The 16,263-nt window shown below is 37.8% G+C and overlaps 2 protein-coding genes across 5 annotated transcripts in view; one reads left to right on the forward strand and one right to left on the reverse strand.

Annotated features, from left to right (window-relative positions):
• Positions 1–16,263, reverse strand: part of LOC113083532 (dedicator of cytokinesis protein 1) — a 179,413-nt gene that overhangs the window by 49,081 nt on the left and 114,069 nt on the right. For both annotated transcript variants that reach the window (XM_026254573.1, XM_026254572.1), the window contains exons 28-29: positions 1,246–1,347; positions 382–476 (exon numbers count right to left, since the gene is read on the reverse strand). In XM_026254573.1, coding sequence (XP_026110358.1) covers positions 382–476; positions 1,246–1,347 — 197 coding nt within the window. The remainder of the gene's footprint in view (positions 1–381; positions 477–1,245; positions 1,348–16,263) is intronic.
• The window catches only part of LOC113083533 (protein FAM196A-like), a 33,453-nt gene continuing 27,278 nt past the window's right edge, over positions 10,089–16,263 (forward strand). For 2 of the 3 annotated variants that reach the window (XM_026254576.1, XM_026254575.1), the window contains exon 1: positions 10,089–10,684. The gene's annotated coding sequence lies outside the window, so the exon portion shown is untranslated. The remainder of the gene's footprint in view (positions 10,685–16,263) is intronic. The other variant, XM_026254574.1, reaches the window with a different exon arrangement.

The raw sequence follows: 16,263 nt of genomic DNA on the forward strand, positions 1-16,263 counted from the left end.
CACACTAACTGATGTTGCACTGATGGGGAAAAAAAAAGATTCGCAAACACATTCTTGGCCATTTCTGACTGCTGTTTCTAAGCAACAGCAGCATGTGTTGAAGGGAGAGAGAGTTAATGTAAGCGATGCTCCCTCTACACGATGCACATTTCTGATGTTGCTCCAGCGCTAAACCAAAAACAGAAAATCAACTCAACTAAGTGAGGAAAAGACTTGCTATATGAATGAACAGCATCTCAACTAGTTCATTTAGATCAACCCATTTTACTGGCAGAAAACAGCGCTGAAAAACAACACACACCTGAGGGTCTGACCAATAGAAACACAGCACACAGGGAACACTAGTTAGCCAACAGTACTGAGCACATCTTCTGTACTTACTTATTCTGCATCATGTTCATTATGACCCAGTCGGCAGGATACACGTTCTTCCCAATGAGATCCTTAAACATGATAAACGTCTCCATGAGGAAATCCTAAAGAAGAGTCACAGAGTTTGGGATGAACCGGACATCAATTTGAATTGATTTTCTAATTATAAAAATTATTAAACGTTATTAATATAGCATTGCATGTTGCTTTTTTTATTATAATGTGTTCTGTACAATTATATTTTCTTCTGAGAGAAAAAAAAATACTTCTTTACCATGATTTACACCCACCGAAAATTTCATTCAGTGTAACAGTGGTTCATAAACCAAAAAATCGTATAAAGCATATTTAAAACAAGAATCATTAGATGACATTATTTATGGATCACAGTGCAGCACCAAAATACTAATTAATTGTCATTTGAATATTTAACCTTAAACTACATTTTTCCCATTTGTCAGCAGGAAAATTTAAATAGTTTTAAACATATTTAACATATGATATATTTTCATTAATATTTTTGATAAGTGCATGTCAGTATAAATAAACGGTTTCATTTTTACATAAATGTGTTACGCTAAATGATGTCGACACGTTAATTCATCCATATTTCGACATTGTGTTTATACAAAAGATAATTGAAACATTAAATTAGACTAATCAGTTGCATGTAATATTTGATTCAGTGTACATAAAAAAAAAAAAAAAAAAAACATTTGTAAGTTAATTTGATTTGGACACCAAAATGTCTCTTTGTCCAGCTATAAAACTGGTTCACAGGTTAATGGCACATTAATGTCTGTCTGATAATGTTTGCATGTGGGTGTAAACAGTTCCTTGGGATTTTTTTCTTGGCATTAAATGGAAACTCACCACCACATCTGTGCGCATCTTCCCAAAGGTGCTGATGAGGTGAGTGTAGTGATAGTCGTCCATCTGCCGCAGAGTGCCGGTCATACACGCCACAAAACTGCCCTACAGAGACAGACAGACAGACAGCTGATCAGTGACAGCAGAACACATCGAGCACCAGTCAATCAAACACTGACAGGAGCAAAGAGCTGCTGTTAAAGGGGAATAAACTCTTCAAAATGAACCACACACACACACACACATACATTACAGCCACTCTGAGGAACTTCACAGAGAGAAGACATCCAGCAATTCCAAAACGTATCTCTCATTAACAGCACTTCTGATAGAAAGTAATGTGGTGAGCACTGAGTGTTTGACATCAATATTTCTCCAATCTGATTACAGCAGTCAGAGACACGCTAAAGGAATCGAATGATACTTGCACTTTCACACATGCGGGAATTGGGACCAATATAACATGCAATTAACCAGAAATCAATTGCTAAGAAATGAAACGGAGGGGAAAAACTCATTTAATATTCAAAACACAACGAAAAGGCAGTAAAACACCTGGAACAGGCAGTGGGGATCAAATCTGTGCAGTGTATTAGAAAATGTGACATTACCTGCTGAGGAAACTATTCAAATGTCATTTATGTAACGTTAAAGATTGGCAAGTAAGAGAGAAAGTTCATAACTTATGCATAACTTTTAGTTATGCATTAGTTTAAAACCTCTTTTAATACAAATAATGAAAATAAGCAATAAGCAAAGGCATAAATACATCATGCTTTAAATAATTTAATAATTGCTGAGGACATTTTTTATGTTCTTGGTCATATTTATAAAAAATAAAAAAAATTCCATTCAAGTGTCATTCACATGCAACTTAAATATTTAAAACCTTAAAACTTACAATAAATGTCAAAAGTTTGCAAACATTCAGATTTTTACGTGTTTAATGGTGTCTCGTCACAAATCAAAAAAATATTGTGAAATATTACAATTTTGAATCACTAATTTCTATTTAAATATATATTTTAAAAAAGATATCAATTAAGCATATTATCATAAATTGCAATTAAAACAATAAATAAATTGTCAATAATATTTTTAAAGTACAATTTCATGTACGCAGACGTTTTTACATAAAAATGTTAATTAATATTGCAGCAAGACATCTTAAATTTCTTCATGCATTTTCCTTTTTCTCTCTCTATCTTGTAAAAAACTGTACAATTAAAAGGGTCAGAAAGAGGGTGGAATATTAAAAATGGAATTTTGATGGAACAAACCTTGAATAACATTGTGAGTGGACTTGAAGGAGAGAAAAAATAAATACGACAATGCGTAGGAGTCTTATTAGTTTAAAAGCCACTTCATTCATCTTTGCTAATTTGCAGCCATCTGAAAGGAGGAAGAACATTTCCAGCACATTCCACTTGAGCAAACACTGCGAACCGTAACCAGACGCATGCGAAGCCTTCGCACTTTGAAAGTGTGACAGGGGCTATTCCGCGTTTCATTTGCAAGTCTTTCCTGCAGCGGTAATTAGGTCTGGCCTACATAACTCAGCAGAAACACAACACACAGCTCATGTTCATGACAAGCTCCCCTCTTTCTCTCTCTCCGTCTCACCTTATGAAGAAAAGACCGGAGAAAGTTAGACTGGAGAGGTAAAGCTGGGGTCTTCTGTGAAATATTCATGCTTCAACACATTTGTCAGCTGAAGTTACAGTATTTCAGAAGCACAAAGTTTATTTTCCCAGCTGTGTAAAGACACAGCAAACACTGCTAGCCTGGAGAGAGAGATTAGCGCCTCGCCGTTCTGCTAATGTGGTTCGATAGCTAATATTTATGTTTACTGAACATCCTATCTGAGCCTTTGTGTTTGAACAGTACAACACTGGCATCACACACACACACAAAACATCAATGTTGTGAGGTCATTTACTCACCTAACTATTAACTTCATGACTAAAAATAATGGTATAACGTGCTGAAGAAAGACGAGTGAAATATTGAAAAGATAATGTTATCTTCTTCAGCAAAGGAGCACTGACAGCTTAGACTTATACATAAAATCAGAGAAGATTAAAATGACAAGGACAAATGATAGGTCAGTTCTTATTATATTAATATTTAAGGAAGGATTACACAAGTGATTTGGGTGATGGACAGATGAGATTCAGTAATTCAGAGCCAGAAAGTTTCTTCTACACGCAGCCGAAACTGAATGACAGTGCCAGTAAAGGCTGGCTTCAGATGAGTCCAAACCAGCAGCGGTTCACGTCTGAAGTGAGTGATGCACAGATACGGTGTCCTGCTGAGAGATCTGAAGGGAGGAATAATAACGCTCTCATTCAGCATGTGTAAGCATGCCATTACTCCTGATGAAGCATCCTGTTTTTTACTAGAAGATAACAGATTCCTGCTGTGTATTACTCATGCAGGAATTACACATGATTGAGTTTCTCTGCAGCAGAGTCCTTCAATCATCCGATCACAAGGAGACTCGATCTGCTCTTAGAAACAAGTCAAAGAGCCTGGATGTGCTGATCAAGAGCCGACGCCAGACAAAATGTATTTATGTAATTATCTACTTAATGATTCAAAGATCTATTCTTGTTGTTTTTGTTCTTTGCTCATGCAATGGTCAATGCTTTGGCAATACTGTGCAAGTCATGCCAATAAAGCTCACTTGAACTGAATTGAAAAAAAAATAAATAGAGAAAAATTTTTTTATATGGAAGCAAAAAAGAGAAATGGATTGATAGACAAAAGATGGATGAAAATAAAATAAAAATGAGAAAAGAACCAAAAAAGGAAAAAAGAAAAATGGATTGATCGATGGTGAGAAAAGAATACGGACTGGTAAATGGATAAAAAGAAAAAAAATGGATGGATGACAGATGGAAAGAAAAAAAAATAAGAGGATGGGTGAATGGAAAGAACAACAGTAAATGAATGGATGGAAAGAAAAACAAATGGATAGATGATGGATGAAGGTAAGAAAACAACAGATGGATGGATGGATTGATAAATGGATGGGTGATGGATGAAGGTAAGAAAACAACAGATGGATGGATGGATGAAGGTAAGAAAACAACAGATGGATGGATTATGGATGGATGGATGAAGGTAAGAAAACAACAGATGGATGGATGGATGGATGGATTGATAAATGGATGGGTGATGGATGAAGGTAAGAAAACAACAGATGGATGGATGAATGGATGGATGGATGGATGAAGGTAAGAAAACAACAGATGGATGGATGGATGGATGGATGGGTGATATAAAAATAATAATGGATGAATGGATGTTGGAAAGAAAAACAATATATGGGTGGATGGATGGTAAGAAAAACAATAAATTGACAGATGGAAGGATGAAGGAAAGAAAATAAGATCAATGGAAAAAAACAAAACAAAACAACAAAGAAAAAAAAGAACAAAATGGAAGGACTAGAAGAAAAAGATGGATGGAAAGATAAACAGTAGGAGGGTGGATGGATGAAACAAAGTATGCAGATGTGCAGCTCTCAGATTGAGACATGAACATCATCAAATAATGGTGATTGATGGAAAAGGCTTTTCTCTTAGATCACGTGTTGGTTTGAGTTCTGATGACAGGCCTCTCTCTCTCTCTCTCTCTCTCTCTCTCTCTCTCTCTCTCTCTCTCGATGGGAATCCTGCAGCCGATTCGCTCTCATCTCAGCAGACAGAGACAAAGGCTGCATCCTCCAAGGTACATCTCTCCCGTCATCTGCGTTGTGCTCCTCAGCCTGTTGCCATGGAAACTGTTTTCTTAAGGAGGTCGATCAAATAAAAGTCAGAGAGAAAGAATGAGATCTTGCTCAAGAGTTTCCCTGACTTCAGCTCCAGAGATTCCTCAAGGTCAGTCTGTGCAACCCCAGTGAATAATCAAGCACACATAACATATCCACACCTCTAAAACTCTGAAATCAAGAGTTAATGGGAGGGGCCAACATCTTGCACAGCCAATCAGAAAGCCAATTAAACCAACTTTGATCAAGACTGCATGCAAATTTGCATACTATTGGAGCACACTTCACCAGTGATAGAACAGTTTTCAAAAGTTTTAACATTTTTTTTAATCTATTTACATTTATATTCACATCTCTTTGATAAACAAAAACATTAAAATAGTAAAACATTGTGAAATATTATTACAATTTAAAATAACTGGTTTCTTTTTGAATGTAATTTAAAATGTAATTTATTTAATCAAAGCTGAATTTTCTGCATTATTACTCCTATCCTTCAGAAATGATTTTAATATGCTGATCTGCTGCTTAAGAAACATTTCTGATTATAAGCAATGTTGAAAACATTGTGCTGCTTCATAGTTTTGTGGAAACCATGAGATATTTTGTTTTTTAGAATTCCTTGATGAACAGAAACTTTAAAAGTATTTATCTAAAATAGAAATCTTTTGTAACATTATAAATGTCTTTACTGTCACTTCTGATTTACTGCATCCTTGCTGAATAACACTCCACTGTGCAACATTTAAATGGAGAAAATGTTTTCAAACCTTTGCTTTAAGTTTCAATCTTTTATTCCTTGACACCTTAAAACTGAAACAAGGATAGTCACAAAACTATCAAACACTCAATTCAAATATTGCATCGCAAACAGCAAACATCTGCAGAAACAAATAAATGTCCTCGGCTAGTGATAATCTCACACCTGCGCAGCAAAAACTGCCATTGTATGCATCAGACACAGCCACAATTTGGCCGCAGCACTTTTATGCTGTTACTCGAACACCTGCAGATTGAACAGTGCATGCCAATTAATGCTGCGGCTTTTATGGTCAGAAGTTGAATATCAAGTAGGAAAATCCCAAACCGTTCCTTTGAATGGAATTCAACATCAGCTCAAAAAGTGTATAATACTGCAAGCACACTTCAAAAGCAATGCAATGCAAATTTAAATGCAAAAACAGTATGCAGTCTGGGTAGTTTCAGAATACTGTTTTCAAGATGCAATAGCATGAACATTTCGTATTCTTGCTTCAGGTCGAGTCAGTTTTATTACAGCGCTGGAGCGTGTTCATTTACAGCTAAATCACACTAATGAAATAATGGCTCTGTCAGTTACAAATGGAGCTGCTAAGACAGAATCCCTGTCCGCTTAATCGAAGACATGCTGCTCCTGTAGAGACACCAGCAGGAGCCTGGAAACATCTGGAGCAGCAGCATCTGTGTGACGCACAGCAGGAAAAAACCCCGCGCAGGAGAAATGCAGCGATGCAAAAACAGCAGCAAACTTAAAGGGACAGTTCACCCAAAAATGACAATTTGCTGTTAACTTAATCCCCCTGCAGGCCAGCCAAGATGTGGGTGGCTTTATTTTTCTTCAGTAAATCAGTAAAGAAGATTTTTGGCTGAGAGAACCATGGTGGACCTTGGTGGTTAAAAAAAGCAAGCCAAAGTTTCTGAGAGCCAAAAAGCACATATCAGGCAATGCAAAATTAATACTTGTGGCTCCTGACAATATGTTGAGGTCTTATGAAGTGAAACGATCGGTTTGTGCAGGAAACTGAGCACTATTACCTGAAATCCAGAACCTCAGGCAAATGGTCCAAAGTGATGTCTATTTCACAAATGAATCGTTCTTTTGAACCAGTTGTTTTTATTGAACTGAATGAACCAGTTCACCAAACAGGACTGAACCATCTGAAAAGTTTGCAGCTTGAACAGCACAAATCTATTTATGTTAGTCGATCAAAAATCTCCAAATTAGCCAAAATACTGTTGTATCTGACCCTATAATGAATTAACTCTTTCTGCTGGCTATAATGTTGTAAATAATGTCCAGTTCCCTGCACAGCCCAATCGTTTCACTTCATAAGACCACAATGTATCATCAGGACCCACGGGTATTCATTTTGTGTCCCTTGATGCGTTTTTTTTCTTGCATTTCTTGAATCACCAAGGAACACAGTTTCAGCTAAAAACGTTTTCACTGTTCTAACTGAAGAAAAAAAAAAGTCATCTACTTCTTTTCATTTTTGGGTGAACTGTCCCTTTAAAAATCTGCAAAAAATGGCTCGGAAATCATAATGGTATCATGTCATAACAATGAGCACATTAACACATGACTGGCACATTTACACATTAGCACTGTTGGAGATTAATGGTGTGCTACTAAAAATCTAATTCTCATTGGATAAATATAAGAAATTGAAAAAAGATGGAAAATGGTCATGAACAATTAAATGATGCCTGTTTTGGTGCACAAAACCATTACTATTAATAAAACTGGACTTCAGGGAAAAAATTAAATGCTAATGTAGAATATGAGCTGTTGAATTTATAATGGCCGTCTGGTGTTTATACAGCAGCATCTTCTGTCTGTATCAACCAAACATCTCTTAATCTTAAACAGTGACACATATACAGACACTTCAGACTGACTCCTTTGTGACTTTGTGTCTCTGTGTGACTGCATCTGAGAGTGCTTGTGTGTCTTGTTAGAGTTGATCAAGTCCAGCCAGAACCGGTCCAAAGTCCTTCAGACATTTCTATGTGTGTGAGTTGGTGTTCGGCTTAATTAAGTTTATTACCGCACACACACACACAAAGCAGTTCAACACACTGTCAGCTATAATTGAGTGTAATGTGTTTACTTACTGGCAGCATTTCAACTTGATTACAGCTAAAGCTCAGAGAAAGTTAGTGCTTTTAATAGAAAAGCTGTGGAACTCTCTGTTCTTATGTACTGTTGTTTAAAAGGAAAGAAAAGAAAATGTAAAAAGGTGTTTTTTAGTACTGTACAGACACAGGCTGAATGAAAGATGTCTGGCATGAGAACAGATCTCAGCAGCTCTTGTTTTAAGGTCCTAATTAAAGCAGCAGGGATGCAGGTTGTGAACGACAGGCGAGCTGAGAGAGATTCTCACGTAGCCGGCCGATTCTGCAGTGCTGACGGTCATAACTCATCCACTGTTAGCTCACTATTGACTGATCTATAAAACTCAGTTCATTAGCACATGCTTTTATCTAAAGTAACTTACAGAACACTTACTATAAGCACAAGAAATTGCAGGGGTTAAATATCTTAATTGGGTGATTAACTGACCACTTCATCACCACACCCAGATGGAATCTGCTGACGTGAATTTAAAGACAGTCAAAAGTGCTGAAAGCTCAATGAAATTGCACTAACTATTTAATGCACCAACAAAGAGCAGATGCAGGTACAGAAAACCTGACCGTCTCAACATCTGCACGGATAATACTGAGCGCTGCTGAGAGATACAAGCGCTGAGAGCACGAAACACTGAGCGTTTCTGGAGTGCGTTTCTGGAGATGGAAGTTCAAACGCCGTTTGTTCGGGGAACTGAATTTAGACGCTTTGATTTCAGTCATGACAGCTGGACAAAACCCGTGGAATAACGGCTGACCGACCAATCCTGCGGGTTACAAAAAGTCTCTCTCTACATGCATGTGCACGTAGATATATCAGAGCAAGAGAACCACAAGACCTGATGAAAACATGCTGATTCAACAAAACCCAGGCAAAGGAGACAGATGTCACCCTGGAGGAGGCCGTGTGGTGGTGTGGCCTTACTAGCGGCTAGGACAACGAAATCAATGCGTGCCGCGTCAGCAGAAAGCACTTTGCTCCTAGTGGCCCTTATGAGGGCAGATCAGAAAAAAATAGACACACAGAGAATGAAGAAGTGAGATGAAGAAAGAAAAAGTGCGTAGATGAACCGAACTATGACTGGCCAAGGTGAAATTCTCCCCACAACTCATAATTCACTCGTTTACTCATGTCATTTTTAACCTGTATGACAGACTTTCTTCTGTGGAAGGCAAAATATGCATGTCTCAATGAGGTGCAAAGTTGTTCTGACCCCTACATTCTTCAAAATCTCTTGAGTTGAAGAATGTGACACAGGAAAATATGTGAGGGTGAGCAGATGTTCTCAAGGAGATCTCCCTTAAATGTCTCAAACAAAACTCTAGCTTTGAATCTATTTCATAAACTTTCTCAAATCCCAGCTTGTCCTCGGAAGCAACTTTGTTTCCCAGCAGACTGATAAAACCTTTTCTTTTGTAGCGATGGGCTGCAAGTCTATCTGAAATAATGTGGTGACGTGATGTGGAATTATAATGCAAGCTTGGAACGACTTTACAGTCATTCAGTCGCTAAAACATTATCATCTTAGAATGTCTGACAGCCAATCAGAATAAGCATAATGCCATGCCAAAACTGACCAATCAGAGTATCACAAAGTGACAAATGAGAAATAAATGCATGAATAGCTGTTTTAAACCAAGATAAATAAGCTTTGATATATATTAAAGTCTAACCTCATGCATTTATGTACTGTGTGTACTGTATGTGTGTGTGTGTATATATGGATGAAAGTACACTAAATGAAAGTTCGAAATTTTGCCTTTGCAATTAAATTACATTTTTTAATAAACAATAATAATAAATATTATTATTATTATTATTATTATTGACAGTATTAAATGACACTTTTTCTTGCTTTTGTTTAGCATTTAATCAAGCAAATAAAAAATACAATAAATGAAACTAAACAACAACCATAAAATTACATACACAAATATGTGTAGCAAATTACATAAATACCCATAATTCTTTAAATAAATGTATATATACAAACATATATACACACACCCTTGCTTTCATTTAGCATTTTATCAAACAAATAAATAAATTACATTAACATTTTTATATTTAATTACATATGAATTTAATATATTTAATAATAATGCATTTTATAAGTATAATAAACAAACTTTTAACATTTATAATTTAAATAATGAAAAATAAAAAATAATGTAAAAAAGGAATTAAAAAAGGAATTGAAGGAACTGACATCTATGTAAATCAGCAGGTCATCACATGACCTAAAGCTGGATTTTCCTGGCACTTTCCCTCCTCTCTTTCTCTTTCTCTCTGCTTTGCCTGCCTCCCTCTCTCCCTCCCTCCCTCTCTCCCTCTCTCAGTGCGTGTATGTGTCGCTTGCTCTCGGGTCTCTCAGTTCTTAGAGCGGCTGGTTCAGGATGGATGTCTCATGCGCACACATACCATTGCTGAGCGCCGGACCCCGCTGCATCCCGTTGGCAGTGTGCGCATGAGTGTGTGTGTGTGTGTGTGTGCATGCATGTGTGCATGTGTGTGTGCGTGCGTGCGTGAGAGCGAGAGTTGTGGGGGAGCGCCGGTCTGGTAAAGACGAGTGTTTTGGGGCAGATCTCAGTGGAATCTCTCACTCTGGATGTGTAAGGATCACAGGAGCAGCGTCTGACCATACGTGTGTTACACGGAGAAACTTGCAGCATGGCAGACCCTGACGGACCCCAGCTACGCTGAGAGGGAAGACATGTGCTGGTCATCTCTCCCTCCCCTTCATCATCATCATCATCACCACTGAGCCGTGTCTGGAGGTGAGTCTCTGCCTTTACGTTAGAGCTCATATTTGTAATCACATTTAACCTTCTGGAAATGCACCTTCAGTCATTTCAGCTTGTGTATTCTCGATCATAATGCTTAGAAAACATACAAATACACAAGAAACTTGAACTGCAAAGTTGATCTGAGACAAGACGGTGAGTGCTGCATTGAAGAACATCATCAGAACAAACACGCCGAGATCCTCTGTTCCTGCGGGGTCTCAACCGACCATCGCAATGCTTCGTTTGGCATTATTATAATCTTTTTTATTTCAACCCACGCAGAGAGAGAGAGAGAGAGAGAGAGAGCTTATGGTGGTCTGAACTGTTAAACATTTAGAAACTGTGTTTTCGGGCTGTAGGTTAAATCAGGACTATTTCAGTGAAAAACGATCATTTGGGCATCATTTTCACTGCCTCACATTGAGTATGACGTGTATGACGTTCCATTTTTCTGTGAAACACAAAAGGAGGTGTTTAGCTGAATGTTCATGCTGCTCTTTTCCACACAATTAAAATGAACAAGCACAGAAGATATTAAACTGCTAAAAAGGATAAAAAGCACAAAAAAATTAGTTGTGCATTATGTTATACTATATAAATATTTATTTCCTCTATACGTCAAAAGTTTGGAATCTTTTAACTTTTTTGAAGAAAGTGTCTTAAGCTCACTAAAGCTGCATTTATTTAATTAAAAATACATAAAAAATAGGAGATTTTTTTTTTTTTTTATTCCTTTGATGCAAAGCTAAATTCTCAGCATCATTACTCCAGTCTTCGGTTACACAAGATCCTTCAGAAATTGCTGCTTATTTTTTACTGTTACTTATAATTTTAATTTAATTAGATTTTTTTATTATTAAGTAACTGCAGCACTGGTGAGCATTTGAGACTTCTTCAGTGGCGCCAGCCTGCATGGGTTCTTGCGCGTTTCACAATGCAGATGAGTTCAGAGAGTGGTCACTACATGAATTGTAAAAAAAAAAAAATACACATTGAATACACATTCCGAATTATGTTTCAGAAACAAAAAGTAATACAGGTTTTCAAAACCGTGAGGGTAAGTAAACAATGACAGGATTTAGATTTTTAGTTAAACTAGGTCTTTAAAAGTCAATGGCTCAACTGAGCTGATGAAAGGCCCATATCAAGAGCATAATAAAGATAAATACTGCCTGTTAGCACTAGAGACCAATCCAACACTCAGAGCACAAACCCATCGGCCACAAGTCAGGAAAAACCTCGCCAACACACACTCTAGTCTGTGTGTGTGTGTGTGTGTGTGTGTGTGTGTGTGTGTGTGTGTGTGTGTGTGTGTGTGTGTGTGTGTGTGTGTGTGTGTGTGTGTGTGTGAGAGAGAGAGAGAGAGAGAGAGAGAGAGAGAGAGAGAGAGAGAATGAGCATGAGAAGGATAAAGTGAGACTTTTTCTGGGTTCTACTTTAAGGATCACAACTGTCATTTCTGTCTGAAACACTCCCATACTCAGTTTACTGTACATCCTCAATCAGATACCAGAGGAAACACACAGAGAGAACGATGCATACTGAATTATGATGGTCAGTCACCTACTGTACAGTAAGCTGGGTGATTCACACAGAGACGGACAGACAGATAATTATTTTTTGCATTGATGTATGCCCAATTTACATTACTGAACTGCACTGTGAAAATAATAAAAACAATAAATAAACAACCAGTAATGAGCATAAGATTGACATATAACTCAACAGTACATAGAAAACAGGCCTTAATAAGCTTTTCAACATCCAACCAACATGCATGACCTCTATGTTTTAAGAAACGCTGCAAGACAATACTAACACACATTCAATAGCTGATCGTTCAGAAGTCAAGAACAAGTTCAAGTTTAAGCCGAACACTAAAGCGTGCCGCAGTAAATGCCGTTCTCCATCAATATACGCTGCTTGACAAAGACAAAAGTTGGAGGTCATAGATCTTGGCAGAGTTAGCAAACCCCACGCCACAGTCGAACACTTGAGACGCATTAAGAAACCTTTTGGAATCGGATCGTGACTCTGAGTCGTGAGGAGCCTAAAGACTCGCCGTGTCGCTCTTCACCTGCCTCACACTCAGAAACAGCAGCCACGGACACGAGGAAGCCAGATGCGGTCTTTAATGTGGTCATGGCTTTATTACCAGTCTGTTTGCTCACTGTACGACCGCAGACGAGGAGAGGTCACAACAGTCCTGGAATCTAAAGAGATTCAGACTTTGATATGGCCATCTCGGCCTTATCAAGAGATCAACAGTCGCCAGCTTGGGAAGAAACATCTGACCAATGGAAAAGTGATCAACTAAGAGTCTCTTTCCTGTGGCGTTCTCCGAAAACTGAGTATAAAACTGAACATCCAGCTCTGATGTTATACTGTACATCTGAACTTTAATCCAAACTGGATTCATCCTCAAACCCTCACTGAACCTGGGAAGAGAAGACTGAGAAACACAAAGCCACTCAATCAGATTAGACACTGACATTTCATCACGAAATGAGGAAATTAATATATTTTTTTCTTCCATCCATCCTACTCTCCTTTTTTCTTTACCCATTGATCTTTATTTCCCCCTTTCACCATCCGTTAATCTTTCTCTTTGCTTTCTTTCTTTCTTCCTTCCATTGTCCACCTTTCTTTCATTCCTTTTATCCCATCCATTTTTCAGTTTCTTTCCATCCATCATTTTCCTTTTGTTGCTTCTTTCATTTGTTACTTCTTTCTTTTTCTCTCTCCATCCATTTTTCTTTATTTTTCTCTCATTCATCTTTCTTTTCATCCATCCATCTGTTTCTTAACTGCCTGTCATTCATCTTTATATCTTGCCATGCATCCATCAATTGATCCATCCTTTCCTCCATCCATCCATCCATCATCTTTTTCCTTGACATCAATCTATCTTTATTTCTATAGCAATCGATCGATCCATCCATTAATTTTCTTCTTCTGACATCCATCCATCCACCAGTTTTTCTTTCTTCCATCCATTCATCTTCCTTTCTTTCCATCCATCAATCCACCCATCCATCCATCTTTTTCTTTTTCCATCCATCCATTTTTCTCTTTCCTGCCATCAATCCATCCATCCCTTTTTATTCCTTGCCGATCCATATATCCATCCATCCATTCATAACATAATCTAACAATATTTATGGTAAACTGCTTATTACTTTTGAAATTTACTATTAATTGCTGAGTGAAAATAACTTCAAAGTAAACCCTACACCACATTTTATTCTCAGTGCAAACATGGAGCGCACAAACACCTGAAAAACAATGCATTTACCCAGGGCTCCTTGTGTACATCTAACAACAATCTCACACAAACACACATGTATTGAGTGCAGTGTGTGTGTGTGTGTGTGTGTGTGTGTGTTCTGGTTACCTGGTCTCCAGCAGCAACCAATTTACAGATGCTACATCTGCACACCTTCATAAACCACACTGCACATTAAGCATCAGTGCTAATGTTTGCTGGCTGAATTAGTCTTGTTTCGATGTATAGCTGGAGGACAATCACACAATGCATCTCTGCTCTCATTCTCCATCCCGAATCTCACATTGTGGGTAATGGAAGCTGCACCCCGCTGTCTGAAACTCCACAGAGAGCCTCTCCATGACATTAACTGACAGACAGAGAGATAATACACTGCAGACAGTGCTAATCTGACCCCTCTCCTGAGCAGCAAAGTCTCGGTTAAACATCCACAAGAACCTTAATCAAAAATGTTTAAGAGCTTAGGCTCCGCATGTGTGTGTGTGTTTGTGTAAAGCTCTGGGGTGAGATGTTTTACTACTCAGCGTTGAGTCAGATACAGTTCCCTGTACACCAGCGACTTCCTCAAAATACTGCAGGTCTATCAGAGCTGAATACTAAATAGAGTAAAAGCTCTCAGCAAAGCCGGAGAAGAAATCCGTTCAGGGTCAGCGGGGCAGATCAGGCTCTGACTCCACTAAACGCTTTGATTCATTTCCACTTTCATTTGAAACACACATTACTCATATTATTAGATCATATAGTGCATCAAATCTTTACACTTTAGTTCAGAAATCAGATTTGGATGTATAGTGATCTGTTTTCTATAGATCTTTACTGTTGTCGTGGGCTTGTGTTCTGAACCAAATGTGAGGAGATATAAAAGACCATGTAGCGCTGATAATCCTTCCACATCTCTCTATCGATTGGTCCTCATGGTCTGCACACACAAAAACAAACCGTGTAGTCCAGCTGACAAACACATGACTCTAGAGAGCTGCTTCCTTTCAGGGAATCAGAAACATACCATGCAACTGGTCTAGTACAATTCAGAAACAAACGACTATTATGAGCAGAATAAAGATTCATTTGTCTTTCGAATCGACACACACAGCACAATCAGCTCATTCTAATTCACAAACAAATGACTCGCATGTACCAATCATTTTTTAGCTCATCCAAAAACATATGCCACACTCAGCCTTATCAAATACTCAGACAAATGACTTTTTTGAACTGAAGTTAGAAGGAATATATCAAAGAGTCAAACTCAAAACATCAAAAAATCATCTCAGAGACGATTATACAGGAGATAGATAATCTACTGATTCTGAGAATATTTGTTTTTAGCACATTAATAATATACAGAACATTTAGAACAGTCCATTTCAAAAACAAATGACTCCTATAAATCATTCATCTCTATCTATCCATCCATCCATCCATCCATCACATATGGCACCATCCACATAATCCAAATCACAAATGACTCATATGAACTGATTCTTTTAACAAATCAAAAAGATTCAAACTCAATTACCATATTGAATCAATCAGTCAAACGAATCCTTCACAGCAACTAATTACATTTCAGCTCATAAATCTTCATATCTGAATGCACATGATCTACTGTTTGTCAATGACTGAATGAAAGTGAGCCGTCCATCTCTCCATCCGTCTATGCTATCATTAGTAAATGTGCACAGCAATAGTCCGAAATGTCATAATGCTTCATCTTCAGAGCTTCAGTGAGGTGGCGGGGCATTATGCTTGATGAATGCGTATTTAAAGGACTAACAAGCAGGGCAGATGTGATGATCTCTGAGCTTTCGCTGCAGTAAAGTCAGCGTTTAAAGAGTCTTCTCTCCACCTGAGCGTAACGCTTTACAGACCGGCTAAAGAGATGCATCTAATGGAAGGACAGCAAGCGCACTAACTCTAGTCTGACAGCGCCGCATCATTAAAGTGTTCTAGCATCAGAGAGCCACAATTATTAGAAGCACAATCCTCTAATAGCAGCCGTTCAGATGGACGGCCTCATCTTATGGCATTAGAGAAACGATTAACGGACAAAGGATTTGACTCCATACTCTGGCTTTAATGCAGAAGGGATCATACTCACAATATCCGCCATACCATCACAAACACAATGTTATACTTTGCATATCTGTAGTCCATCGTGCACACAAATACATTCTAACACACAAAAATTATTTCATTTTCTTCAAACGTAGAACTATCGTTCTATCCTTTTTACTGAATCAAAAACATAGATCAATTAAAAAAAATATTTTATACTTTGTAC

The sequence above is a fragment of the Carassius auratus genome, unplaced genomic scaffold (assembly GCF_003368295.1).
Source record: "Carassius auratus strain Wakin unplaced genomic scaffold, ASM336829v1 scaf_tig00038657, whole genome shotgun sequence".
Classification (NCBI taxonomy): domain Eukaryota; kingdom Metazoa; phylum Chordata; class Actinopteri; order Cypriniformes; family Cyprinidae; genus Carassius; species Carassius auratus.